Source organism: Lepidothrix coronata, unplaced genomic scaffold (genome assembly GCF_001604755.1).
Source record: "Lepidothrix coronata isolate B3197 unplaced genomic scaffold, Lepidothrix_coronata-1.0 Scaffold39, whole genome shotgun sequence".
Taxonomy (NCBI): Eukaryota; Metazoa; Chordata; class Aves; order Passeriformes; family Pipridae; genus Lepidothrix; species Lepidothrix coronata.
In genome coordinates, this window is record NW_016690219.1 from 3951456 (window position 1) to 3979114 (window position 27659).

Below are 27659 nucleotides of genomic sequence, written 5' to 3' on the forward strand. Positions count from 1 at the left end.
GATTGGGATTTGTGCCTGCCCATTAAGGTGTAGGGCCGAGTGTCAGAAGCAGGGCAGCTCTGCAGGAGAGGAGGATTGTCCTTGGAGAAAAACAGTCCAAGCCCAGTGTGGTTTTTTTGCCAAAAACCCGACACCAGTTTCTGCGCCGGGAGGGCTGTGATTTCGCACTTCAGTAAGGCTCTCACACATCACTCCTCGAATAACAAGGCAGATTTTTTTTTTTAACTTGCTCTCTAAGACCGGGGGGAAAAAAATGCAGGAGGTGAATTTAATCCTTGGGTTGGCATCTGTGGGTGTCTGGATATTTATAAGGCTCTGGCCACGGTAGTGTGCGTGCTCAGGGTTACCAGCTGTCCCAGAGGGTTATAATGAAGATTAACTCTGCGAAAGCTGTTTAAAATTTAATAATTACATAAAATACTTATGCTGGCCATTCCCATGCAAACTGAAGGAAGAGCAAGTCCACTCTGCAGGTCCCCATTTTAGCATCCCATGGTAGTGGGCAGGAGCTTATGTGGGTCCTGGGAGGGTTGGACCAAGGTGCTGTTACAGAGATGACTTCCACTTAACATGTGTTGCGAAGGAAAGTCTTGTCTCTTGCTGACCTTCAAGTTCCCAGGTCAGAAACATGTTCCTAACTGCATGTGGCTGATCGCAGACCTTTCTCCACTGTTTGGTTTGGTTATTTTCCATAGAGCATGTGGGAAGTGTTGTTAAGGAGTCCTTTCCTGCCTTGCAAGATTTTTGGTTTTGTCTTTAAAAAAACACAAAAACAAACAACAAAACAAGTCCAAACATAAGGATTTAGTGGTTTGTTGCCCAAACAGCACTTGCTGAGGATGTGAATCACTGGGTCCTGGGAGGATAGCAGCACTGTCCTCCCTGGTTGCGAAAACTACCAGATCGTTAACAAGCCTTTGTGAGTGTGTCCTTTCTTCCTGTCTGACAAAGGCTCTTGTTGGAATCGTGGAAATGTTTAGGTTGGAAGGGACCTTAAAGATCATATAGTTCCAACACCCCTGCCATGGGCAGGGACACCTTCCACTAGACCAGGTTGCTCAGAGCCCCGTTCAGCCTGACCTTGAACACTTCCAGGGATGGGGCAGCCACAGCTTTTCTGGGCAGCCTGTGCCAGTGAATTTCTTCCTAATATCTAATCTAAACCTGCTCTCTGTCAGTTTAAAGCCATTCTGTCTTGTCATATCACTCCACGCCCTCGTCAGAAAGTCCCTTTGCAGCTCTGTTGTAGCCCCTTTAGGTACTGGAAGGTCCTGTAAAGTCACCCTGGAGCTTTCTATTCTCTGGGCTAAACAACCCCAACTCTCTCCTCCTGTCTTCTTAGGGCAACTGCTCCAGCTCTCAGACCATTTTTGTGGCCACCTCTGGACCTGATGTAACAACTCCACATCCTTCTTATGCTGGGGACCCTAGGGCTGGATGGTGGGATCTCATGAGTGTGGAATAGAGGGAGAAAATCACCTCTCTCAACCTGCTTGTCATGCTGCTTCTTATGAAACCCAGAACATGGTTGGCTTTCTGGTGGGCAAGCGCACATTGCCAGCTCAGGGTCAATTTTTCATCCATCAACACCCCTTGGCAGGGCTGCTCTCAATCCCTTCCTCCCCCAGCCTGTACCAATACTGGCAATTGCTCTGACCCAGGTGCAGGACTTTTCCACATCTTCCAGACCTCATTTAGGACCTGAAATATATTTGGAGGGCAGGGGGAGGTGTTTGAGTTTCCAGTAATGTCCCTTTTTGGCAGCAGTGAATTGGTGAAATTTTTGTATTTTGGAAAGGTATTTGTGCCGGGAATTTGGGATTTCTAAGTCCTGGTTTGGCTGAGCTGTGGTATCTTGTCAGCTGGAGTGTGGATGTGCCGCATCCTGGCTCGCTTGTACATGCAGGCTCTCAGTGTGTGCTCAGAGGTAAAAATAGGCTGCTCTGGCTGTGTTTCGCATGAGTCAGGAGGATATTTGGGGGAGGGAGGTGGGCTGAGCTCAGGAGCAGAGCTGGATTTGCAGTGATTCGGAGCTTTTATCTGAATGTAGGGGAGGGTTGGGCTGCATCACCGAGGTTTTTCTGTCTGACTTGTGTGTGCCCTTGGGCTGTGCACTCTGTCTGTGATGCCTCATCCAGACAGCCTGTCACAGTCAGGATTTGTCACTGCATGTGGTGCACAGACTAATATTGCCCATCTCTGGAATACCTGTGTCAATATGTAGGTGGTGGAAGCTCCAGGTGCTCCGGCTCAGATTTCTACTGGGATGGTAGGGGTCAGTTCCCCCCAGATGTTGTGGGTGAACTTGTGGGACCTGTCCCTGATGATGAAAGGCTGGAGCATGGAGCCTCCTGAAATCCAGCCTTTCTGAAACTTAATGAAGCTGTCTCTGGAACCCTGGGCAGATGAGCTGCTCACTCGATGAGACTGTGTGTGCCACGGGTCCTGGACAATCTCCTGAGCTTTCCTTTCTAGCTGTATAAGACCCCTTATAAGACTTGAACTGATGTTGAGTTAAACGTTTTCTCTGTGCTGTGTCTCTTCATTCTTCATTATTAATGGGATGAGAGAACACATGGCTTGGGAGGGCTCTGAGTATGAGATTTCTCCTCGAAGGTGGCATTTTCTTAAGGAGCACTCTTCTGAAAAACACCAGTTATATTTGGCTTGAGTTCTGAAAATGAAAACAATGATGTCTTTTTGTCCATGAGAGGAAGGAACTGCAGCTCCTCTGTGGCCAAGCTGTGGTTAGACCTTACTGTATCTGCTGCCAGGTGCTGGGGTGTAGCCTTGGCGGGGTGGCTCTTCCGCTGCTCTTGAGTTTGCTTAAAGATGTGAGAAAATAATGGCAGAGAAGAGGAATGGCCCCTTGCAGGTACTGTACGTCAGCGTGCCAGCACTGCCGGTCACGGCCCCGCGCCACACTGGCTTCTTGCCCTGCTGGAGGCCAAATGATGCTGAAGAATTGGATCTGTGTCCAACCTGTAAATAGCAGGATTACAGGAGACCAGTGAGGCTTGTCCAGAACAAGCCTTTAAAGCCCAGCCAAGTCTTATGTGCGTGTTTGATGACCACCTTGGTGACGTGGAAGGAGTCTGACTGCTCTGACTACATCGAAGTGTGCTGCAGTGAGGCAGGACACATCTGAAGGAGCTGGAAATGGGTGGGAAAAATCTTGAACCAGATTCAAAATAAGCAAATGGAAGTCACTTAAGTAAACTGAAATGGTGTTTATGGGGAAGAGAAGGCAGAGGTGAGCAGCGTCCAGAGACAAGCAGTGGAGCTGGTGAAGGGGCTGGAGTGCAAGTCTGATGAGGAGCAGCTGAGGGAGCTGGAGGTGTTTAGCCTGAAGAAAAGGAGGCTCAGGAGGGACTTTATTACTCTCTATGACTACCTGAAAGGAGGTTGTAGAGAGGTGGGGGTCAATCTCTCTGCACTGCCTCTTCAGAAAGGTCCTCCCTTCAGCTCAGTGTCTTTGCAGATGAGCTGGATGTGTGTTCAGCAGTGCTGTTTGCTTGTGCCACTCTGGAAGCATTTTTCCATTTCCAGACTTGTCTCCATTTCTACCAGTGTGCCCTGGCTGTAGATGGGCCTGGTTGTGCCCACGTTACCATGTGTGTGCATCCACCCGTGGGCTTTACACTTGCCTATGCACAACATGTTGACCTTGTCCTGGCTCAAAGTGGAGCTGATCATTGCTCTGGGGTTATCACTACCTTAAAATAGTAGGTGGCTACAGGGAGTAGCCCATCACAGCATTTAGAGACTTGGAATGTTAAGGTAATGGCAATTGAAATGCCACCTGCCCAGGTACCTAAGACACACGTGAATGTCCTGGATCCTTCAGATTGTTGCCTGCTCTGGACTGGCCATGGAAAACACAGCTCAGCTGGATTCAGATGTGGGGGTTCATTTGTGTTTCCATTGTCTGAGGCAACCAAAGCTGAGTCATCAATGGTGATGGTTCCTGACGGTGATAATGTGGTGGTGGTGTCTCCTTCATTTGCAGCAGGATGGTGACAGCTCTCCCAGGCTGTCCTTACAGCCTGTGATAAAGAAGGAAGACAACTCGGGCTGTTGCAAGCTCAGACCAGCTTTAGCTTTAGCGTCAACGTGGCTGTGACCAGCCTTGTGTGGGAAGTGTGAAATGAGTGGGTTAAAACACCATCTCTGCTGAGCTTGGCCATTTTACTTGGGATTGCTGGGGTCTGGAGGGCTTTGAGCATCATCTCCATCCTCAGGGTGCAGATGAGTGTGCTTGGAGAAGGTTCTCATGGTTCAGGGACTGGGGAGGACCTAGGACCTAAGATGGAGCTGGGATTTTTGCTCCATGCACTTTAAGAGGCACCTTCCCATCATGATAGGATGCTCTGGCACTATTAGTGCTCTGCATTGTTAACTCGTAGGACTTCTGGAAATATGGAAATAGTAGGATGGTAAGCTTATTACATGCATTACCATTTTATTTTTGTTGGAGCAGTAATACTTGGCAGCATGCAGCCACAACTTGTCATGTAATGGTTTTAATCTTATTTTTCAAGAACAGAGGGAGCAGTGTTTTTCTTACTGACTGGAGCCAAATCTGTGCTCATGTCTCTCTGGGGTTTTGTTTGCACAATATTGTAGTGGATGTAGCGAACATATGGGGCTTAAATTTATTTAATAGTCGCAAGAAAATGAGTTTAAGGTTCTTACAGTATTAAGGTAGGCATTTCCAAATTCATTTTTAATAGAACATTTGTTCTTCAAAGATTATTACGCGCCATTAAGTCCTCTGCTGCCTGGTGTGTTCTTGTGCCCTGGGATGTTATTGCCAAGGGATATAAACATGTTTATGGGCCCAGTTTATTGAACGGTGAGATTAAATATACTAAACTTGAAAATGTCAGTAGGAGCATGAGCACTTCGTCATAAATCCTGTGTGAGAACATTAGGACATAAATGTCATGTCGCTGCATAAAACCGGCGCAAATCAAGTTGCGAGCAGCTGAAAACTTTTCTCACCAGTACAGCAGCTGTAAACACTGGGATTTATCAGCATTAAATACATGGATAGGAGCAGGTAGTACATGGGTTTTTCTTTTACTGGGCGGATTAGGTGTGCCATGCAGGGATAATAAACCAGCAAATAATGTTATGATACTTCTGTATGACTGACGTGCATGGGAGTGGGTGTGGGCAAAGCCCCCACCCAGCTATGACGTGTTGTCTTGCTGCAGGCCAAGTGCTGGCAGGGGGACCCAATGCCGCTCGTTTTATGCATGTGTGTCTATAAAAAGATGGGCAGCATTATCTCTATCCATATACCTATATATATGCCACTCAACCCAGCAAGAATAAAATCCTGAATACAAGAGTAAAAAAAGCTCTGCAAGATTTATACAGTGAGATAATGACTTATGCACTATATATATATATCTTAAGTGCATAAATCATTATCTCTCTATAGATAGACATATATAATAGGTGGTGTCAAACCTGCTCATCCCTCTTTGCATTACTTTTTTTTACCTTAGTGCACAAGCCTTGCAGAGCTTTTCCTGCCCTTGTATTCAGAGATTTTTTAGGGGTTTTTTATCCCCTGGATTGAGTGATAAAATCAAGTGGCAGCTGCATAAACCTGGCATTTTGCTGCTCTTATGCCAAAAGCAGTTGGATTTGCTGGTTTAAAGGACCTGACTCCAAGCCTAAGTTGTCTTTTGGGCTTCTTACTGACCAGGGTATGTGATATGGGAAGGCATAAGGGCTTGGTAGCCAGCATGGTTTGGTCTGTCTATCCTTCCTGCACAGGACTGACAGCTAACATGGATGCCAAGTCATCAATGGATGAGAATTTGGGATTTGCCTGAAGCACACAGGCTACCTGTGTCCCTGGAACTGAGGACCACTGGGTCTTCATCTGGGAAGCATTAACAAGACCAGGCTTAATTCCTGCCACACTCTTGTAATGATCTGAGACACGTCAATAACCCCACCATAAATCTCAACAGCAGGTCTGCAGCCTTTTCTCCATAGTTAAAACTAAGTCCTCTGGTTGGTTTGGGGTTTTTTGGGTGGGCTGCATCCCCCATGCTGGGTTGGTGAGCTGAGCTTTTCTGGTAGGAGAATCTTTGACTCTTACAACCCATGTGAGATAGTACATGCATGTGACTGTAAACAGCTCGGGAGGGAAGTGTGGTTGTGGTGGGAGGAGGGTGGGGAAGTACAAAATGTGGTTTGTACTTTGTGTTTCTTGGTGTTTCTGATTTAGAGCAGGTTGAATGCACCAAGCAACGTGGGCTCATGGCTGTGTTATCTAGTTTGGAAGCGAAAACTAAAGTCTATATATAGCAGGTCTTGATAAGCTTCCCTTAAGTGAGAAGAGGTTTGGTCAAAAATATCATGAAGCTGTATCGTTTTTGTATATGTATTTTTTTATATAAGCATATATACACATATATGTAAAATAGCTGTATCATAGATTAGTATATATAAAAGTATGTGTAATATATATATAAATATATCAGGCTGAATAGATATTTTATATAGGGGTGTGTATATTGTATTGGGTTTGCTTGGCAAGGGTTTGGTAGCAGGGGCTGCAGGGGTGGGTTCTATGAGAAGCTGCCAGAAGCTTCCCACATGTCTGACAGAGCCAATGCCAGGCAACTCCAAGAGGAACAACCACTGTCCTAGGCTGAGCCCATCAGGGATAATGATAGTGCCTCTGGGATAACAGATTTAAGAAGGGGGGCAAAAAAAGCCAGTAACTTCAGCCAATAGAAAAAGGAGTGAGAATATGTGAGAGCAACAACTCTGCAGAGACCAAGGTCAGTAAAGAAGGAGAAGGAGTGACAACCCCACACCTAAAGCAGGTTTGCTGGCAGGACTTGTGACCTGTGGAAGGGACCCATGCTGGAGCAGGGAAAGAGTGTGAGGATTCCTCCTCCTGTGGAGGAAAGAGCTGCAAAGACACTGCGATGAACTGACTGCAGCTCCCACTCCCCATCCCCCTGTGCTGCTGAGGGGAGGAAGGAGACAGTTCAGGAGTGAAGTTGAGCCTGGAAAAAAGGGAAGGGTGGGTGGGAAGTGATTTAGTTTTTATTTCTCATTACCCTACTCTTGTTCGTTTGGTAATAAGTTAAACTAATTTCCCCAAGCCGAGTCTGTTTTGCCAGTGACAGTCTCTGGTGAGGGATCTTTCCCTGCCCTTATCTCAACCCACGAGCCTTTTGTTATATTTTCTGTACCCTGTCCAGCTGAGGAGGGCAGGAACAGAGTGGCTTTGGTGGGCACCTGGTGTCCAGCTAGGGTCAACCCACCGCATATCGGTACATATATGTTTACATATAAAAAGGAGATAGCAATATATCTATATAAGGCTGTATAGGGGTTTTTTGTGTGTTTGGTTGGTTGGTTGGTTTGGTTTGGTTTGGTTGAGGTTTTTTTGGTGGTTTTTTGTTTTTGTTTTTAATCTATTTGGCTATATCAGAGCTCTGACCTGGAGCTGGGAGGTTTGGTCTAAACAGCATTAGAAATTGTTAGATTTTAGACCAGATGGAAAGACCATGGCTATGATATTCTTCTGTAAGCAGCTGATTTTGCTGACACAGCTGTTGTGCCTGCAGAGGGAAAGAGAAGTGCTCCCTGTAGTGATGGGGGCATGCTGGCTCACTTGGAAACCTGAGGTGCGCTTGTCTCTCTGGAAAAAGTGAGTTTCTCTTTGCAGCTCACCTATGCTGACCCTTCACGTGGTTGTTGGAAAAAAAGGTGTTGCTCAGCTTGATAAAACAGAGTTCATTAGTTGTTATGAAGGATATATGGCTTTACACGAAGGTGTAACTCCTGACCTCTAGTAGACTCAAGGATAAGTGTGTTGTTTGTATTGCTCCCTAACCTTCATGGAGAAAACCCTCACCGTCTCAAACCAGCATGTGTCAAGGGCTTTTCTGAGGGAAACTCTGTCTTTTTGCTCTCCCTAGAGCAAAATTCCTACCAGATCTTCCATTCACCCAGTGTTTACCCGGTGCAGCGTCTCCCACCCCATAACTGAGTCATCCCACCGGTCCGAACTGGAAATGGCTCTAAATGCAATCATAGCTGCTGTAGGTGCTCTGTTATGGAAATACAGATCTTTATAGAGGTGCTTTGGTGACTCACCTCTTAATCCAGCTCCTGTTCAAAGCAGTGGCTTCGATGCAGGTGTGTGGATGAGCACGTGGCCCTCTGCCCTGCTCCTCCAGCCATGCACTGGCTGAGTACCAGGGGTCTTCCTGTGCTGAAGAGTGCAGGAAACTTCACAGATAAATTATGTGATTGATTTTAGAGCACGCTGGGGCATCTGACGGGTCTGTCCCCCTTTATGTGCATAGGCAGCTGTTGAGCATGCTATGGGTGGTGCTTGTCTGCAGCCTGGACTCTGAAAGGTCTTAAAATAATAATAACAACAACAAAATCTCAAAGACCAACCCAAGAAAAGCAAAGCATGGCTATTTGGGGATGAGAGAAGCTTTGCTAAAGCCTGCAGAGCCCCGTGCCTCACCTGTAGCTTCTCTGCCCCCCCGCAGGCATCGACATCCTGAAGCTGGTGGCCGCCCAGGTGGGGAGCCAGTGGAAGGACATCTACCAGTTCCTGTGCAACGCCAGCGAGCGGGAGGTGGCGGCTTTCTCCAACGGCTACGCGGCCGACCACGAGCGTGCCTACGCCGCCCTGCAGCACTGGACCATCCGTGGGCCCGAGGCCAGCCTGGCCCAGCTCATCAGCGCGCTCCGGCAGCACCGCCGCAACGATGTCGTGGAGAAGATCCGCGGCCTGATGGAGGACACCACGCCGGTAACGATGGGCTGGGCTCTGCGTGGGCTTGGAGAGCATGTGGAGGCAGGGCACCCAGCTGTGGCCTGGAGCTTAGCTAAGAGCTTCGCTGGGCTCCATCTCTCCACAGAGCTCCTCAGGGGGCTTATTTTAAGTTGTACATTGCTGTTGAGCAAAGTTGTGCCAAAGTTTGCTCAAATCTTAGTCAAAGTTTTGATGAGCTCTTAAATCCCATGTGTTGCACTTTGCACATTATCCTTGAAGATCACCAGGAGGACCTAGTACCTGAGCCCTTGTGTCAGGGACATGGAGGAAAAAGCATCTCCCTTTAAATTTGCTCTTAAATGCTGTAATTAAATGCCATGGATTTTGTGAGAAGGGCCGAGTATCTTGAGTACTAAATGATGCTTCCTCCAAGATGGTGACCAGTAGCACTGGGGAGTCCATGCAGCCCTCCAGAGTTGTTGCTTTTTGGCAGCCCTGGCCTTAAAACAACCTGTCCCATATTTTGGGAAAATAAATAAATTGCTGCAGAATATCCTGCAGTAGGTTCTCAGCTGGGTGTAAGTTATTGGAAGGTGCCTCAGTGACCTTTGCAGTTTATTTTGGCCACGGCTGCTTTACTTGTTTCGGTTTTTTGCCTCTAGTAACTCAGTGGTCTGGAAGCATTTGTAAAGGTGTTGGATGGGGCTTTTTCTGAACGTGGAAGCCAATGGGACAGCACAGGGATGGAAGTGGGGGAAGTTGAGGGAGGGGGTCTTCTCCCTAAACTAGTTGCTGAAACATTTCCTGTTGCCTCAGCAGTGACCCAGACCCAAACAGGAGCAGGTGGGTGCCTGCTGACCTCTCTGGGCACTTGGTGGGGGCCTGGCAAGGTGGACATTAACAGATAGTAAAGCTTATGGGGCATAGCATTTGTTAGGGCAGGGGATTCCCAAATCCTGATTTGACCATCGCAGACTTCACCCTTTAAGAGAGACTGTGGTCCCCTCACTGTCTTGCATATCTTAAATCACTTCACTCAGAGTGTGAAACGTCTTGGTCCCTTGTAACCATTGTGTGAAATCACAGGGTTTGAGGCACTGGCAGGAGCCCTGGGCTTGTGTTTTTGAGAGACCCTGAGTCAGGTGTGTGCTGAGCATCACCCTGCGTGCCCTGCCCAGATCTTGGATAGATTCCCTTTGCCAGCTGCCCCAGCTCTCCTGCTCCCATTCAATTACTGTTTTTTCCTTCCAGCTCCTGGTAACTTAACTAAGCAGTGTATGGTCCTCTCATTGATGGCAAAAAGTGAAATTAAAAGACCAAGAAAAACTATGGTTAGAGAGAGGAGGGAGGCAGAGAAAATTGTCATTTTGCATATGTGAATTAAAGTTTCTGGTATGTGCAGTGTCTCAGAAGGACACCTTGTTTTCTTGCTCTCCTGGTGTAGGTAGTAACCTCTGTCCTCCTAGTTATTGCTTTGAATTCTATGGCAAAATGCTGGGCAAGGACATCAGATAAAACCTGGGGCTTGTTCATGAGAATGATGCCTAATTAACAGACTTGGGCTGTGCAGTGCTAAATGCTTCTGAGCTTTGAACTCTTTTGGCCAAGATCATCAGGTTGTGCTTATCAAATAGCACAAAAATGGAGGTGGTAGCTCCAGGAGCAGGGTTTATTGTGTGACTTGTTGGGATGGCGGACTCCTGCTGATGGAGTAACCACAGGCTGTGCCCATAACGCTGGAAATACATCAAGCAGGAGCTCCAGAGAATGAGCAAACCCAATTCTCATGGATAACTGTACACAAGTCTTCTGGACTTCCCAACCACCTTTTCTGTGTCTCTTTGTTTTTCAAAAGAGTGTGGTGGTGTATTCTCCAGTGTCCAGCAGCACCTGGACTGTGATGGTTCCCCATCAGTTTCACTTGTTTTTCTAGAAATGGGTAAAATTGGGTTGTTGATCTTTTAAGCAGGTGGCTCAAGTGGATCCACATGAGAAATATGGCTTGTTTCAGCAAAGGAGTTGTTTTTTAACAAATTCACCCAAGCTGGCACATCCTCTTTCCCCATGCATCTGATTGGGGTTTTTCAGATGAGTGTCCCTCATGATCAACCTTAGGAGTTGGCCATTCCCCTGCCCTGGAGATCCTGAAGCTGTGTGTGGGATGTCAAAGCCTGAAAGCACCCAGGGGTGCACATTCAGCACAGCAGCACATTGTGTTTCTGCAAGGTGTTACCTGCTGTAACCTGTCTGCCTCCTCTTCCTGAGCTGGCTCCTGCACTGTCGATGTGGGTGGTGATAGAATGGCTCCGGGCAGGATGCAGGAAGCCTGTGGGAAGCAGCTTGTGCATGGGAGACAATCCCTGGAGAATTGTGCTGACGGTTGATCTGCATCCCAGCAGTCCAGGGAGCCGAGAGATCACTGCCAGGAGTAGGCAGGGAGGTTGATCTTTGGGTTTGTTTTTTTTTTAATCTGCTGGTTGGAAGGTCTTTAATTAGAGCTAATTGAGGCTTGACTCATGCTGATTTGTCTGTCGAAATGCAGACAAATTGAGGCAGTTTTTCTCCACGCCAAACTGGTTGATCCAAAGGACTGGGTCGCCCTGTTGGTGGCTGGCATGGGCCCCTCCAACTCTGCAGAAGTAGTCTTGCAAAAAAAACCCCGAAACAACAACAAAGAAGGTTGTGAATGTCCCATCTCTGGAAATGTTCGAGGCCAGGTTGAACACAGCTTGGAGCAACCTTGTCTAGTGGATGGTGTCCCTGCCCATGGGAGCGACATGAGCTTTAAGGTGCCTTGCAAACCAAACCATTCTGTGATTCTGAGTAACAGCATGATGCCCTTGGGGTGACCTGAGCCAGCAGCAAGTCTCTTAATGCATGCTGGTGTGTCCTACATGAGCCCAGGAGGGATGGATGCATGGGTGACTGTGCTGTGTGTGATGCCTTTGGCCCTGCCCAGCATCCCTGGGTGCAAAAGAGTTTCCCCATCCCTCCCCTGATGCTGTGTCATAAGAAAGCACCAACACCTCCAACCCAGAGGTAAAAATTGTGTTGTTGAATAATGTAGTTCTCAGATGGCAAATCAATACCCTAAACGCATCCAGCCTCCCTTCACCGGTCCATCCCACCCACTATCACATCCTTGTCCTAAATCCTTTATCTGGTGTCTGGCTTCGCCTTGTAAAACCTATGGAGGCAAAGCTGCTCTCTCCTGTACAGCCCTATTCCCTTGGCAGCCTTTTGTGCTCCGAAATCCAAATATTTACAACCCTTGATAGGAATAGGGGAATTAATCAGAGTCTATGGAGCGTTACAGTACGTGGCATGAACATTTTCCTTCAGGTAATGAACAGCTCTGCTGCAGACTTGCCGGCTTTTTTAGCTGTGGGAGATTATGCTGGTTTTGCATGGCGCTGGATGAATTTAGGTTAAACCGAGATTAGCCCTCTGAATCATTTTGCTTGGGGTTTTTTGCTGCTGAGCCAGAAAATACGGCAAGAGCAGCAGCTGTGGGAGGGGTTTTTTGGGGTGCTATTAACTCACAGGGCTCCTGCTAAAGCCTGGCCTGACCATTAATGTTTGTTGGGCTCAGTGTCTGCAAAATCTCTCCCCTCGCAGGCAGGTTTACTGGACAGCAGCATGTGAGCCTGGGGACTGCTTAGCGAGCACGAGCACACCCCAAATTAATGGTACTGACAACAACAAAAGTTAGGGGACAGAAGGCGGGAGAAAAAGGGAGAGGTCTCTCACTGCTATCCCAGCAAATTGCAATTCTCCATTTTTGGGGTTGAAATCAGAAAAGCTCAGTGAATTCACTGGTTATGAAATTTTGTTTTGTGGTGCATAACAGCATTTTGCAGCTACCGGGAGGGAGTCTGTGCTCACCTGGGCTGGCCTGGGGTAGAGCTGGCACAGCCGGCCGTATTGGCTACTCTTGAGTGCCCTGCTGTGAGCAGGGCTTTAAGCTCTTATCGTTTTATTTATGGCTCTGCTGGCCTCGGCTGAAATGTTTCAGGGACTGGATGGAAGGGAAGCAAACAACCTCAGTTCAGCAGTGCAGCCTCAGCAAAGCTGAAAAAAAAAATATATGAATAAGGGAGATGTGGAAAGTGGAAAGAGGAGGCTGCAGCCCTGAACCCAGTGAGTTTTAGTTTCCTGGCTAATTTCACCTTGTGAATAATCCCATGAGTCAGCAGATCTGTTGGGGCAGAGGCTGGTGTGAGGTTAAGCTGTGAGGTTTTTGGGGGTGCCAGAGGAGAATTGGATATGAAAGCAGCCCCGTGTCCAGGTTGCAGCTGTGGAGGTGTCTTGTGGCTCCTTTTCTGTGGCTCTTTCACAGATCAAAACCCCGAGGTGAAAGGGGTGGTTGCTGAGCCTGGAGCAGCGTTCCTCAACTCCAGCCACTGTCAGCTCCTACCTATCCCCTTCATTTCCTCTTTTGGCAACACAGAACTGGGCTGGGCCCAGTAATTAGGAATTAAATTTGTTCTGTGTTCACTTCATGTGTCAGCAGTGGGAGTGAGGGTGAAGTGGTTGGATGGATTTCCCAGCCGGAGGAGGCTGTGGTCCTAGGGCTGGGAAATGCCCAGGCAGCCAGAAAAGGAACAGAATTTTCCTTCTGGACTTGCATCAGGTTTTATTTGAGGCACAAAGCTGTAGGCTGAAGTGGCCAGAGCCCTGGGGAAGGGGTAGGGCTGGTTGAGTTTTGCTGGAGTGGGCATCACTCCGGGTTTGCTCTAAACCGTGACTTGATTTTCAGCTTGGGTTTGAACTAGGCTGGAAATGTGCAATAAACAAAAATGTAATTATTTATAAAGTAATACAAATATAAATAACATAAACACAAAAATAGAAACTTTATAGATGCAGCGATATTTGAAGTTTCCCTGCTGTGGTGGCCACATCTACTGGGGTCTGTGCATTTGCAGTGTAATGGGTTTGGGTGCCTAAGAAGAAACTAGAAGATGGTTTCTTGTACTAGCCAAACTGAGCATTGACTTACTCAGCCTGTAATTGGGTTTGGATAATCTTCATCAGAATTTCATCAACTCTTCATTATGGTTTGAATTGAAAAAGTGGGTAGGCAAATCTACAGAAAGGAGAAACCACCAGGAGCTCTCCCGGAGACAGCATCTCCTGCTTGGAGAAACACTTTACCCACAAATGGCCAGGACAGAAGGGGAAGAGCTGCTTCCTCCGTAGGTGGCTGTGCTTTAGTCTTGTCATCTAAACCTTCCCCAGACCCAGCATTGCCCATTCTGGGTTGTGTGGGGCTTGATTTGAGGAGCTCTTCTCCAGGGCTGCCGTGTGTTGAGGGATGCAGCTCTACCATAGAGATGGGTCGAGCATTCTTCTGAAACCTGACTGGTGATATGAGGGGCACAGAGGAAATTTGGGCTTTCCCACTCCAGCATCCTCGTGCCCTTCCCATCCTGGCAAAGGGCTTGCCTCCTGCTCTGCAACACCACACAGTATCACTGTCTCAGCCACCTCAATGAGACCTCCTGGCCTGCCCAGTGGTGTTTCACCTGCCAAGATCTGGTCTGCCCTTAGGGTGGATCCCCAAACACCATGATCACCATGAAGCTGTTTATCCATCCTCCCTGTGCCTGTGGGGACCATAGCGAGAGCATCCCCCCCCTCAACACCACCCTGTGCCGGCAGCATTGCCTATTCCGGGGTGCCACCCAGCCCACCCTGCTTCTTGTGCTGGGGTTTTTCCTCCCACATCCCCTACAGAGGCATAACAGACCTGGGAATAGGGCTGGTGTCAGCCGGGTGTCATCTTTTGGCAGGGAATCCGGGAAACGGCTGCCTCAGTGCTAAATTTATCCCCCCCACATCCTGGAGGGTGCACAGCCACCTTCGGCAGCACCAACCTGCCACCAGCTTTGTTCCCGCCTGGTTGCTGCAGGAGGAATTACTGGGAAGCATTGCCTGAGGGAAGGGTGTTTTTTAGTGCTTGCTGCTGCTCCTTCCTAATATTAGCACAGCAGCTGCAGTTTCTGTTTGTCTGACTTAAGCTTTTATTGCAGTACTGTAAAATGGAGGCAGAAAATGGGACCCACCAGTTCAAACAGAGCTGTTGAGAGCAGCTGTGGAAAGAAAACAAAGCCAAGCCTGTGTCTTCTTCTGCCTCCATCCCCTTCTGTCCCCTTTTCTTCCATTTAGGAAGGACCTTGAGATACCCTGAGCTGCTTAGAGCATCCTCCCACATGCACTGGGATCGAAGAGGTGCTTGAACTGCAGTCTAAAGGGCTGCAAGTACACTGGAGCTTTTAGGATTTTTTTTTTTTAATTAATATTTTTTTGGCATTGAAAATCTCTTGCTGCAGTGCTCAAAAAAAAAAAAAAATGGAAAAAAGCTGGCAGAGAGCCCCAGTGCCACTGATGGGTCGCAGGAGGCTGCTGATGTGTCAAAGCCACCACGGTGCCTTTGGTTTCCACTCTGGACTGTCCATCTAACAGTGTCTCATGTGTCTGTCTCTGCAGGTGCAGATGCAGCCTCAGTGGCAAGCGCAGGACCCCGGCAACGAGGATGTAAAGGTGAGAAATTCGGTATCTTTGGAAAGGCAAAAGGGCTGCAAGAGGGGTTTTTTTTGTGGGATTTTTTCCCAGCCAGAGCTTGGTTTCACTCAAGCACCGTTGTTCTTAAAAATAGGAATGGCCAAGGTGGTTTCAACAAAATGAGTCACAGGCTATGAATAGTGTGTTTTTAGACCTATTCCACAGGCTTCACCTCTCAGCAACCTTCTGCATTCCCTGGTCTTTCAAAGCCCTCATTCCCACTTGCTTTCTTCCCGTGGTTTAAATATTAACACACATCCGAGCATCCTGTTTGCTTTGCCTCAAGCTCGCAACTGTTCAGCTATTTGGAAAGCCTTGTGCTCCCGGGACGGCTACAGTCAAATAACCTCAGGTGATTTTGTCTTTCCTAGCCTGTTTTAGCAGCTGTTTAATTAAACTCCAAATGAGTTGGTTTGGGGAAGGGCTTTTCCCTTCTGCTGGGATGATAGAGCTGGGGCAGCTGTCTGCTTCCTGCTCTCTCTTGGCCAATTGCTGCTCAGTCATCAGGCCCCTTTTTGGGAATCAGTAGATGAGTTTGTTGTTGGATATTAAGTAGATGAGCTGCACAAAGAAAAACTAACCCTTAAAGCCTGTGTTATTTTTAAAGGGGATATCAGAGCATATTACAATTTGGAAAGCAGCCAGCTGCCGTTCTGGTCCTTCCCTTGATATTCCCCCTTAATGGCAATAGCTGATTCTCCATGATGAACTGTTCTGGAAAGGGAGTTTCAGAGGAGAAGGCAGATTCTTTTAATTAAAAATTAAAGCTGACTTTTATTTTTAACGTGCCTATTGCGTAATGTGCTGAGCTAGAACAAATCCTCCCCTGTTTATTTTCAATGAGGGGAGAAAAAAACCCTTTTATTCTACCAGGAACAGACTTCAATGTTAATTTAATGTGAACTAATGGGCGTCCCAGCAGACATGTGATTTGTGGGTGGTGAATTCCTCGACACGGATGAGGAATGTTCGGGCACATCCATGCCAGTGCGGAGGTGGCTCAGCAGCTCCCTTTCCCACAGCCTTTTATCCCAATTTTGCATTTTATCCCTGGGTACTAGGCAAAAGTGTGTTAGCAGGAATAGCCTGGTCTTTCCTCTGTAGAAGGAGAAAATGGATGTGAAATGCTGTTGGGAGAGAGAACTGCATGTGGACAGGGCTTGAAATTCTGTTCTCTGGCAGGTCGAGCAGGGATGCAGGGTTTGCAAAGATGGTTAAATATTGGATGGCCCTTAAAGCAACCTGTTTAGAAGGACCTGATGACCTGCAGAGGTGCCCAAGCTGCCAGCCAGGGATGGAGTGATGCTGCCCAGGGCACCTCATCCCTTCAGGGAATGGGAACAAAGAAATGCTGTGCTTGAGATTTGCACCTCGAGGGGATGTTGGGAGATGGAGGAGGGTAGATAATGTTGGCTGCTGCCACGAAAATGGGAAGGAGATCCAAGAAGGAAGATGCAGAGTACAGTCAAATTAGGAAGTGGGTTCACAATAGCCCCGAAATCATAGAATCATGGAATTGTTAGGGTTGGAAAGACCTCTAAGGTCATCAAGTCCAATTGTTAACCCAGCACCACCATGTTCACCCACTGCATCATGTCCCCAAGGCCACATCCACAAGTTTTTTTAATGCCTTCAGGGATGGTGATTCCACCACTTTGCTGGGCAGCCTATTGCAATTCCTGACCACCCTTTTGGTGAATAAATTTTTCCTAATATTCAATCTAAATCCCCCTGGCACAGCTTGAGGCCATTTCTTCTCGTTCTGTAACTTGTCACCTGTCACTTGTCAAAGTGCTGCTTCCCAGCAGTGCTTCCCAGCAGTGCTTGTACCTCTGTCTTTGGGACTGCGGAGCCAAATGCTTGCCCTTGGCTCACATCAGAGTAGGAAAAAGCAAAGGCACTTGAATGACATTGTGGTCAGTGCCACCTCCTGCCTGTCCTTCCTTGCTCTGAGCTTATAGTCTGGTGAGACAGACTTCTCCCTCAGGCTTTAATGGGGTGCTCACGGGAACAAGGGCAAACAAAAGGGGCAAACAAATAATTAACTCAAAGTGTGACCAGTGTAGCTGGTGAGAGCTGCAGTGGGGATCACTGAGGGGTCTCACAGCTCTTACCCTGCAGCCCTGGCACTGGTTGGAGCTGTGGAGCCAGGCTGTACCTTGCTTTTAACCAAACAGTAGCTGTGGAGCAGGTTTTGGGGAGAGCTTCCTTGTTTGGGCATCGTCACCACTTGCCCCCAGGAGCTGTGCTTTGGGCTTCAATAAACTGAGGGTGAGAAGGAAAACTGAGCTAAAATGCTCTGCTTTGCTTGCAGGCACCATCCTGGTGCAGTGATTGGTCCTACCAAAGGTACCAAGGGTGCAGGGTTGTGTTACCCCTCCTGCCTGATGTGCCAAATCCCGGTGCTGATGCCCAGCCCGGCTCTCCAGTGCCTGTTCTGGGACAGCAGGTCCTCTGGGACAAGATGGCCACCAAATGCAGGGACCACTCGCTGAGGGTGGGCTGGGGCATGTTGGAAGCCAGAGTGCAGATGGTCTTGAGTGTGAGCCCATTGCATGGCATCTCCCCCAAGTTAATTTTCCCTCCCTTTCCTCCCCCCAAAGCTGGAAGGTGACAAGCTGGCGCTGCCGGTGAGCCCCAGCCCGGTAAGCCCCGCACCCACCCCCAGCCCCAAGCCCCCTGAGGCTGCTGTGCTCACCGTGGAGCCCTCTCCTTCTGAGAAGAAATGCTTCTTCGTGGATGAAGCAGAGCCCCTCCTGCGGTGCGACTCCACCTCCAGCGGCTCCTCCGCGCTCAGCCGGACAGGCTCTTTTATTACCAAAGGTACCAAAATCAGCCTGGCGGGAATGGGAGGACTGAAGGGATGCCACGACATGTCCCATGTGGTCAGCACATGTTGTAAAGCTGCTCAATGTATGATATCATTAAAAAAATAACTAGAAAAACTGGCCCTCCAGGATACGTTTATCACATCCTCATTCTAGACCAGAGTATCCTGTTGGCAAAGACAATAAAGATTTCAGACCGAAAAACACCTTTAAAGGCTTTAACTCTTTGAATTTCTGCCAGGGAAGTTGTAGCATCCCTGGATGTTTCTCCTGACTTTTGCTATTGCGTTGGCCTCTATGTTATTTTAGGAGTTGAAACCAGAGGATGTAATTTGTAATTTCAAGACTGCCTTTTTTTTTTCTTTTTAAATTTTTTTCACTCTTGGTCCTGTTTGTTGCAGCATGTGACTTGGGACGGAAGGTACTGTTAGCCACCCCCACTTTTTTTCAGAGGGTTTAATTTACCATATTTAACTTGCTGCATTTAATCAGTCTTTAACTTCTGATGAAGGTGAAACACTGAGCTCAGTCAATCTACCAAATTTATACTTGGGTGCATAAATAAAGCTGACCCAACGAAAACAACTTGAAAGCGCAGAATTCAGCTTTTTTGGCTCCCCTCCTGCCCTCACTTTTCTGCACTCACCATTCAGCATTTACAAATGCTGTGTTTGCTCTTGCAAGATCCTGACTGAGGTGCCTCAGCAGCACTGGCTTCTCCATCTTCTCCCCATCACCCTCCATCCTTTCCCTCAGTTCTCCTTGTGACGTGTCCCTCTCCAGAGGTGGCACCAGGGTATGGTCCCAGGAGAACAAGCCCTGGTTAGCAGAGGTTCCTTAAGGAGTTTCTTGACCACCCTCTCCTTTCCTCCTACAGAAAAGAAGGACACTGTCCTGCGCCAGGTGCGCTTGGACCCTTGCGACCTGCAGCCCATCTTTGACGACATGCTGCACATCCTCAATCCCGAGGAGCTCCACGTGATAGAGGAGATCCCGCAGGCCGAAGACAAGCTGGACAGGCTATTTGAGATCGCCGGTGTCAAAAGCCAGGAAGCCAGCCAGACCCTCCTGGACTCTGTCTATAGCCACCTTCCTGATTTACTGTAGGCACTGGGTCACCACACACTCTCCGAATATCTGCTAGAGCTAGCTTGGCGCTCGTTAAGATGAACGACAATACGCAGGCAGGTTTTGTTGTAGAATATATGGCCAGTATTTTCGTTGAGGTGTCCTTGGTTTTTGGAGGGGGGGCAGTTTGCCAGCGTTGCACCCCTCCACCGTAACTATCGCTCTCAGTCCAAGTCTCTGCCCCCTTCCCGAACCTCTCTCCTTATTCTTATTCCAATCAGATCAGCCGATGCACTTTAAAAAAAAAAATCTGACAAAAAAAACGCAGTTAATGAACTAAAAGACCACGAATCTGGTGTAATTTAACACATGGAATTGGGGATTCCTCTGTAACCCCCTTCCTCTGTCAAAGCTGTCACTCAGAGTGACCATCTCCCATCACCTCCCCTTCGCCTTGGAGCAGTAAATGGCAAAAACACGCAAAAAAACCCCCCCAACTGTTGCTGGTTACTGTCTCTTAACGCAGCTAAGCTTCCCACCCAAGCTGACTTTTTTATTAATGTACTATTGTTTGGCTCATATCCATTGCTGAGATTTTACTAGCACGGTTATTTATTGTATGGTTTTAACCCGGACAATGCATCGCGCTCCTATTACGCTACAGCAGAAGCGCTTTAACCGCAAAAGAAAAGGGTCGAGTCCCACCAACCTCTGAGGTGATGGAAAGATCCTTTGCCTCCAGTCGAATGTAAGGAGTTATCTTGCCTTGTGGGAATGGTGGGGCCCCCAAGGGAGCCAGTGCTGGACGTGGGGAGGCGAAGGTGGCCGCCGGTGGTCCCGCTCTCCTCGTGCTGTAAGACTTAAACCAAGCTCTGCTTTTACACTCGTGTCTCTTGTTTTTTATACAGACGTGGCCGATAAGTTCTTCGAAGACCTTACGTGGTCTCTAATAGTCTCTTCAAATCACACTTCACTTTTTATTAAAAGAGGTTTGGGGGGGGGGAGGAAAAGCTGCATCGTAAGAAATCTGTCTGATTATATTTGCAATTATTATGCTCCCGTAACGAACAGTCTGTACTACGTTCAATCTGAAGAAGTAATGATACGAGGGTGGCATGAGCTGCCCCGTGGGAAGGGGGTGGGAGTGGGGGAAGAGGGAAATGAATTGAAAAATTGCCTTCCAGTGTACTAATTTATTAATAAATACTAGATGTTTGTTATTTGACATGATTCTGCGTTAACCTCCTTAACAGCTGCTTCTGCTTGGGGACCCCTGGTTTTGGAGCAGGGTCTTGCTCAGGGGGCCCATGGCAGGGTGACGAGAGAGATTTTGGAGGTTGGGGGTGGTGAAGAGGTTGTCTCCTTTAGCTTTTCCAAAATATGATTGCTTTCTGTTGACAGCAGTGCCTTGAGCCCCCACGGTTGCTGCTGGAGCTCTCTGCAGGTCCCCGCCCTGTGCTGGGGTGGGGACGTGTGTTAATCCCCACAGCGGTGCCAGATCAGATGGCTAATGGGGCTTCCAGGGTTGGTTTTTGCAAGCTCTCAAAGGCTTTGCAGGCATTTTGGGGAGGCTGAAGTATTAATTTTCCAGGATGCAGCTGCTGTGCTGAGTCACTCCTGAGCGAAGGTCTTGCAGTTACAGCATTTCTGTTGCTGTTACATTACCCAGGTCCTTAAAGTCTCTGCTTCCAAATAACTCATCCATGTTATTCTGTCTACAAATGGAATCCTTAATGGGACAAATGCTTCTGGTTTATAAGACTGTCATTTTGTTTACTTGGATCCAGAGTCTTTTCTGTTAACTATGGTGCTGTGTTTTCTTTCCGGCTGGCATTGGAAATTGCTGGTACAGGACTATACATAGGTGCAGGATTAAAACTCTTTGACACATGGACAGATGAAATATAGTGTGAAATAGCAAGAGCCTTTATTGGGAGTTCTGGGATGGAGTTTTCCCTTGCTGGCAATGAAGCACTGAACATTTGGTACCTGCAATGTGTCTTCAAAGCATCACAAAGAAATAGTGAGTGTGGCTCATGTGCCTGGCATACACCGTGTTGCTAAAAGCTGTATGCTGAGGTGGAGCCCAGTGTGAGCTGTGGGCAGGTGGATTTTTTTACCTCCATGTTGGGAGCAGTGGTGGTTGCTGTCAATCCACCTCGGCAAGAACTGATAAGGGGAGGGAACATGTGCAATTGGGGGCTCAATCGATAGCTGGCTTTAAATTATCCTTTCCAGGCTCTGGGAGCAAGTCCAGCTGGGAAATTAAGAATTTTTCCTTTTCTGGTGGGCCAGGTTCTCCTGTAAAGCACTAGAGCCACCAGGCCACCCTCACAGGGAACCACCAGCCCTATCCCGCAGCTCTGCTTCCCATCCTGGCAGCTGCTCACATTTTCTGATGGGATTTGAAGGAAAAGCGAAAAGAAGAACAGTCGTGGGAAGGACTGAAGAGCCAGCTAAAGAGACACCACAAAGCAGGCATGTTGAGGAGGTGCCTTGGAGATGCCAAAAAAGCACAAGGAAGCTGGTGGGTTGCATTTAACTAATCTTGATGGCAGGTCATGGAACAGGCCAGGATTGGAGCAATCCTTAGCTCCATCTGTGCTGTGCACACTTCCAGCATTACTCTCTCCTCTGTTTGCACCTGGATGTTGGCCTTGTTCCTGGCTCCATCATTTCAGATTTTCAGTCTTTTGCTGTATGCATGTGTATGTGTGTGAAATATGTTTATTTGTTATATACTTATATAAACATATGTATTTATATACACAACATAAACTTTTTTATATTATGCTATTTATATATTTACATATTTTTCTATATTATTACTATGTATTTTTACAGGTGTATAATATATAAATATTTTCTGTCTCTGGGGGTGTGCAGGGGAAGTGTCGGAGAGCAGCTGAGCCCCATGTACAGGCAGGGTATTTCCTGGACACGTGGGAGGTGTGAGGAGCCACAAGCCCTGCACCCTCACCCTTCCTCTTGGGCCAGCTCCCTTAAGCCTTAAGAAAATAAACCAGGCAGGTGGGATCGATGGGTTCATGGACTTGTTCTCATCCTGGGCTTATTTGAAGCATTGTGGGCAATGCACAAACTGTGCACTCTGCAGCACCAGCTGTGATGTGCAACTCAAATGGGTCAAGTCTGTGGCTAAATGGTTAAGCAGAGTAAAGGTGTGATATAAAGATCTTCATAAATACATGCAATATCCATAAAAATGCATTCTATACAAAATCTGCATTAAACGTACTTGATAGTGCATTGCAGGTGAGAGTTGGGATTTGGCCCTCACTTGGCCTCGCTCAGTTATGGTGTTTGCTCCTTGTGTGATGTCTCCACTTCGGGACAGGCAAGAGGAGTGGGAATTTGGTGCTGAGGTGGCAGTCCTGGATGGCAGAGCATGTAAAACCAGAGCAGACAGGAAGCATATTGGGCACAGTCATGCCCCCCTCTGCCTGCTGTGGGCTTTTTGCTTCAGAGCAGAGACAGAAATTTCTGGTGTGGGCCACATGAAACATCAACTGCTCCAGTCCTGGATGGTGGGGCTTGGACACGAGGTGTAGACATTGCATCTCACCCCGAGGTCACAGTGTTTGCTGGGACAAAACGCTCCGGAGACACATCCAGCATGGCCTGGCATCCTCAGGACAGCCTGGCTCTGCTGTTCCAGTGCCTTTTAATTCCTCCAGTGGAATTGAGATTGTATTTTTTAACTCTCTTTTTTTTCCCCCCCATGAATTGCAGGTGCTCTCTGCAGAAGAACAAGACATCTTGTACACTTTCCTCCTACCTCAGCCAAATTGGAGTTTATCTTAATGGGGAATTAATTACAAGCCTCTGGGTGTGGCTGCTTGTGTCCCGGTTGGAAAAGCACCCAGGTCTCCTGGGAGGTCATTCACCCCTCTGGTTTTTTGTATATCAGCCAATTCTCTGTGGATTGCAACAGTGTCTGCGTAGGAGGGATCGTCTGTGCAGCCTTTTGTGTGAAGAACCTGTGGGGAGGCCGAGGATGCCCCGCGGGCTCTCTGGGGCATGGGGCTTATTCGGGAGGGGTGTCTGTGCCCATCACACAGGGCCAAGCTGTGCAGTGTGTGGGAGGGAGGCAGGTTGGTACAGGGACAGCTCTCCCCGAAATCTTCCTCTGGAATCGCTTGGCCTCGAGCTTTTACATCACGAAGGCTTTGCAGCTGGTTTTTCTCTTGGACTTTGCTCCTGTGAGTGCCGTGACGGGGAAGTTTCCAGGGCAACTGGTAGGAAATGGGAAGATGGAGGAGAGATAAGAGGAGCCATCATTTATGTATTCATTGGATACATGCCTGGTGGCACCCCCCGAGGTGTTTATCTCACCAGCCTTTAGGACACGCCTGCTGCTTCCCTGTGTGAGCATCCATGAGCTTTATAGTTTCCTTTGGGATGCTGTAATTTAATTTTCCTTTCTTTCTAGGGTGGGTAGGAGAGGAGGGAGCTGCGGGATGATGGAGGACCTGCCTGTTGTGGCAGCTACGGGTATTTCTTGCAGCTCGGGGTTGTTGCACTGTACCCCAAGCCCTTGTAGCCAATGCACCCTTGTATCTGTGCTCCTGCTCCCCACTTTCTGCTCCAAGCCCCTCAGGGACCCCTTGGCTGCCACGCCAGCTTTATCTGTCTGATCCCTGCCCACTGTTTATGAGATTACCTTCACTTTGATTTAATTTGAAGGAAATGAGTTACTCTGTAAGCATGCTGGTCTCAGAATACATTTCTGGGCACATGAGCTTTTGCCAGGATCAGTTAGGCTCTGCAGGAAACCAGGACCAGGGCAGGACATTAATCTGCCTGACTTTGTTTCTGGCAGCTCTGATCTCTCCAGGCTAATACTTGGCGAGAATGATATTAACTAAACCATTGATCTTCCAGAGTCTTTCAGTAGCTGATGAGTGCTTTTTGTGGTAACTGCTTCTTCTCTACTGATAATATTAATTTATTTTAAAAATAATCAGTTGTCTTTCCACTCTCCTGATGAACAGAGCTTCAGGTGCCTGACAGCTGAGGCTGGCAGGGTTACAGTAATTTTCCAGGTGGGGAAACTTGAAGAAGAGAGATGAAACTCCCCATAGGCAAACTGATCAGAAAAAAAATCAGGATAAAATTCAGAGAAAAGTCTTGCTCCACCAGCCCCTGCACCAGCCTCCGTCGAGGAGCGTATGGGTGAAATTTGGGATGTGAAGTGCTGCAAAAGGGGAAGGGTGGAGGCAATGTTCCCAAACCATGCTTTCCATTAATTAATTTGCCCTTTAAACTAGTTTTTGAGCTGGGAATAAATCTGTGGGCCTGCTGGCTCCCTGGTTAGACCATTTGCCTTCCTCTTGCCCCATTTCAGCAAGCACAGCTGGGAGGAAGGCCCAGCTCCAGAGCTGAGCCAACAGCCTCGTCCTCCATCCTTAGTACCTGTTTCCCCCAGAGAAAACCACTCACTCCTGCCTTTTGCCCCAGCCTGTGCTGTGTCCCCAGAGCAGGGATGGTCCTTCTCTCTGTCCCATGGAAGGGCACAGCATGGCAGTGATGCCCGAATCACTGATGGAAGAAAGACACAAAATCAAAGCATTTGGCTTTGCAGGCAAAACAATTAATTCCACAGCTCCAGGGAACTCACACCTGGAAATCACAGCTGCCCACGACTGGTGGAAACCTTCCCATCAGATTCCCTCAAAGGAGGGAAGGAAATTACAGCTGTTGAATTGCCACATAGCAAATAAAGATTTCAGCTGAGTAACAGCAATTTTTTCTTCCTTCTGTGTTTTTTACTCCTTTTCTTCCTTTCCCATGGACCAGCCCCCTGCATCTGGCCATCATTTCTGTGGCCAGAGGATGGTGAAACAGGCATTGGCAGTGATGGGAATAGGATGGACTCTCACTCTGCCAGCCTCCAGGATGGGTGGCACCTCCCAGTTCTGCTGCAGGAAGGGAGCACCCACCTGCCTTCCACTCCCCAGACAGGCCCTGCAGGCCTGTGAGTTGGCCTGGGCTGAAATCAGGCATGGGAACCACCCAAAAACTTCAACAGTCTCGACAGTAAAGTTGAATTAACCAGCCCACATGCAATCAGACCCCCTAGGGAAATGTGGGAACAGGACATCAACCTTTTCCCCCACCCCTGCTGCTGCCATCTTATAAAATTTCCTTTTTTAAAATGACATTTAAACTTGAAAATGGCTTTTTCTTTTCCCCCCTCACCTCTGCTTTTTTCTGATCAAATAGCTGGAAAGTTTCTTCTAATTAAATGTGTCCATGGACTGATAATCCTGTTTTGCTCTAGTGTCAATATGGTCCTTTAGCTAAACTAAATATTTTCCCTGCCTGATATTTATACTTCCCTGGCTGCCCCTTAGCTCCTCTCTGGAGTATTTGAAGACTGTGATCCCATTCCCTATCTTTTATTTTTTTCTTCTCTGGGCTTTGTTTTCTCAGGGTTTTGTGTCACCCCTGGTTATTTAAGGGGTTCCCATCCTCAAGCATCTGCTCTTCTTCTATGGATGTTTTCACACTTGTAGCAAAGGTGGGGAGGAGAAAGCAGGTATTTTCCCACCTCCCACAGCTTAACTCAGCACAAATCATGAGCCAGAGCCCCTTCTCCTTGAGTGAGCAAATCCATCCTTCCCCATCAGACCCTCTCTGGGTCAGTCAGTCTGAATATAAGGAAAATCTTTACTGTGCAGGTGACAGAGCACTGGAACAGGCTGCCCAGAGAGACTGTGGAATCCATTTCTCTATAGATACTCAAAACCCACCTGGACACAATCCTGTGCAACCTGCTCCAGGTGAACCTTTTTTAGCAAGGGGGTTAGATGATCTCTAGAGGTCCCTTCCAACCCCAACCATCCTGTGATTCTGTGTGGGAAATCAGGCCAGTGGATGGTGCTGCTGCTGCTGGTCTGGACCTCAGGGTATCATCCAGGTACATCCAATGCATGGAGAAAGCCATATGCCATCAGCACGTATCACTCATGGAAGCTGAAATACCATCCACTTCTGCACTACCCTCAGGGATCTTATAGAATCACTGAATGGTTTGGGTTGGAAGGGACCTTAAAGATCATCCAGTTCCAACCACCTGCCATGGTCAGGGACACCTTCCACTAGACAAAGTTGCTCCAAACCCCATCGAGCCTGGCCTTGGACACTTCCAGGGATGGGGCAGCCACAGCTTCTCTGGGAAACCTGTGCAAGGGCCTCACCACCTTTATGGTAAAGAATGCTTCCTAATAACTAATCTAAATCCCTCTTCTTTCAGTTTAAAAACATTCCCCCTTCTCCTATCACTATCTGTCCTTACAAAAAGTAATTCTCACTCTTTTTTATAAGCCCTCTTTAAGTACAAAAGGTCACAATGAGGTTTCCCTGGAGCCTTCCCTTCTGAGAAGATCTTTATTGTCCTCACACTAGTGGCATTTGCTGCCAGGCTGTGGTGATGCTGAGTTTGTGGGCTTTGTCCTTTTGAAATCAGGAGCCTTATCCCCATGGGCTTGCTTGCACTTTCACTGCACTTCCATCAACCTCCTTGTCTGGACTAATCCAGCCTTCCTCTCCTCTGAATTTCTGTGATTGTGATAAATAATTTATGTAACAGGCTGAGTCAGGATTTGTTGCCTGGTATAAAGCACACAGCCTTCTGCAAAGCATCCCTTGGTCTTACTGTTAGTGTAGAAATAGGGACACTAATATAATAAGCACGAAATAGCCCTGGCTCTTCTCCCTCCTATGGTGACACAAATTGGGGGTGACACTTTCTTGGTAGCTGCAGCTACTTGGTCGTGCCATGAGCGTGCAGGATGAGGTGCCAAAGAGTTGAATCAGCAAGGTTTTCTGGACCAGGCAGGGAAATAAAAGCTGGTCCAGCAGGGACCAAATTCTGGCAAGTCACTGGCGGATGTAATCTCTGAACTCATAAGTGTGGGCACGTGCTGTGGAAGAAGCTCAGTGTGTCCCTAGGACACCTGAGCAATTCCATGCTGGGGGAAAAAAAGAAAAAGCTGTTTTGATGGCAAAAATAAAAGTAACCTGGGTTTTCTGCACCTCATACTGAAGGACCCCCATGTAATTACTGTCATTTTCCACTCCCTTTGTCTTGCTCTGCTTTCCCCTGCTCTGTGTCCTACAGCTGCATCCCTGAGGACCTCGGTGTGGAGGGATGTGGAGTGGGAAGGGCTGGAGGGGACTGTTTTTCTGCATCCACTGCCAAGGTGATGTGCTCCTGTACATAATCCCTGTGGATGAATAATGCCAGCAGTGCCTTGCTGCTGCCATGGGTGGCCATGTGGGTCACAGTCAGAGCCAAACACCCTGAGCCACAGGTGCTCTGTCTCATTACAGACTCCTCTGGAGGAACCAAATTAGGATGGCCTGCCAGATTTTAAATGGATAGATGTGTGTCTGTG

At 48.0% G+C, this 27659-nt stretch overlaps 1 protein-coding gene across 2 annotated transcripts in view; it reads left to right on the forward strand.

Annotated features, from left to right (window-relative positions):
• The window catches only part of TNFRSF21 (TNF receptor superfamily member 21), a 34853-nt gene extending 14391 nt beyond the window's left edge, over window positions 1-20462 (forward strand). For both annotated transcript variants that reach the window (XM_017813099.1, XM_017813100.1), the window contains exons 4-7: window positions 8547-8812; window positions 15269-15322; window positions 17947-18166; window positions 19049-20462. In XM_017813099.1, the coding sequence (XP_017668588.1) occupies window positions 8547-8812; window positions 15269-15322; window positions 17947-18166; window positions 19049-19278 (770 nt within the window). In that variant the 3' untranslated portion in view covers window positions 19279-20462. The remainder of the gene's footprint in view (window positions 1-8546; window positions 8813-15268; window positions 15323-17946; window positions 18167-19048) is intronic.
• The last annotated feature ends 7197 nt before the right edge of the window (window positions 20463-27659 follow it).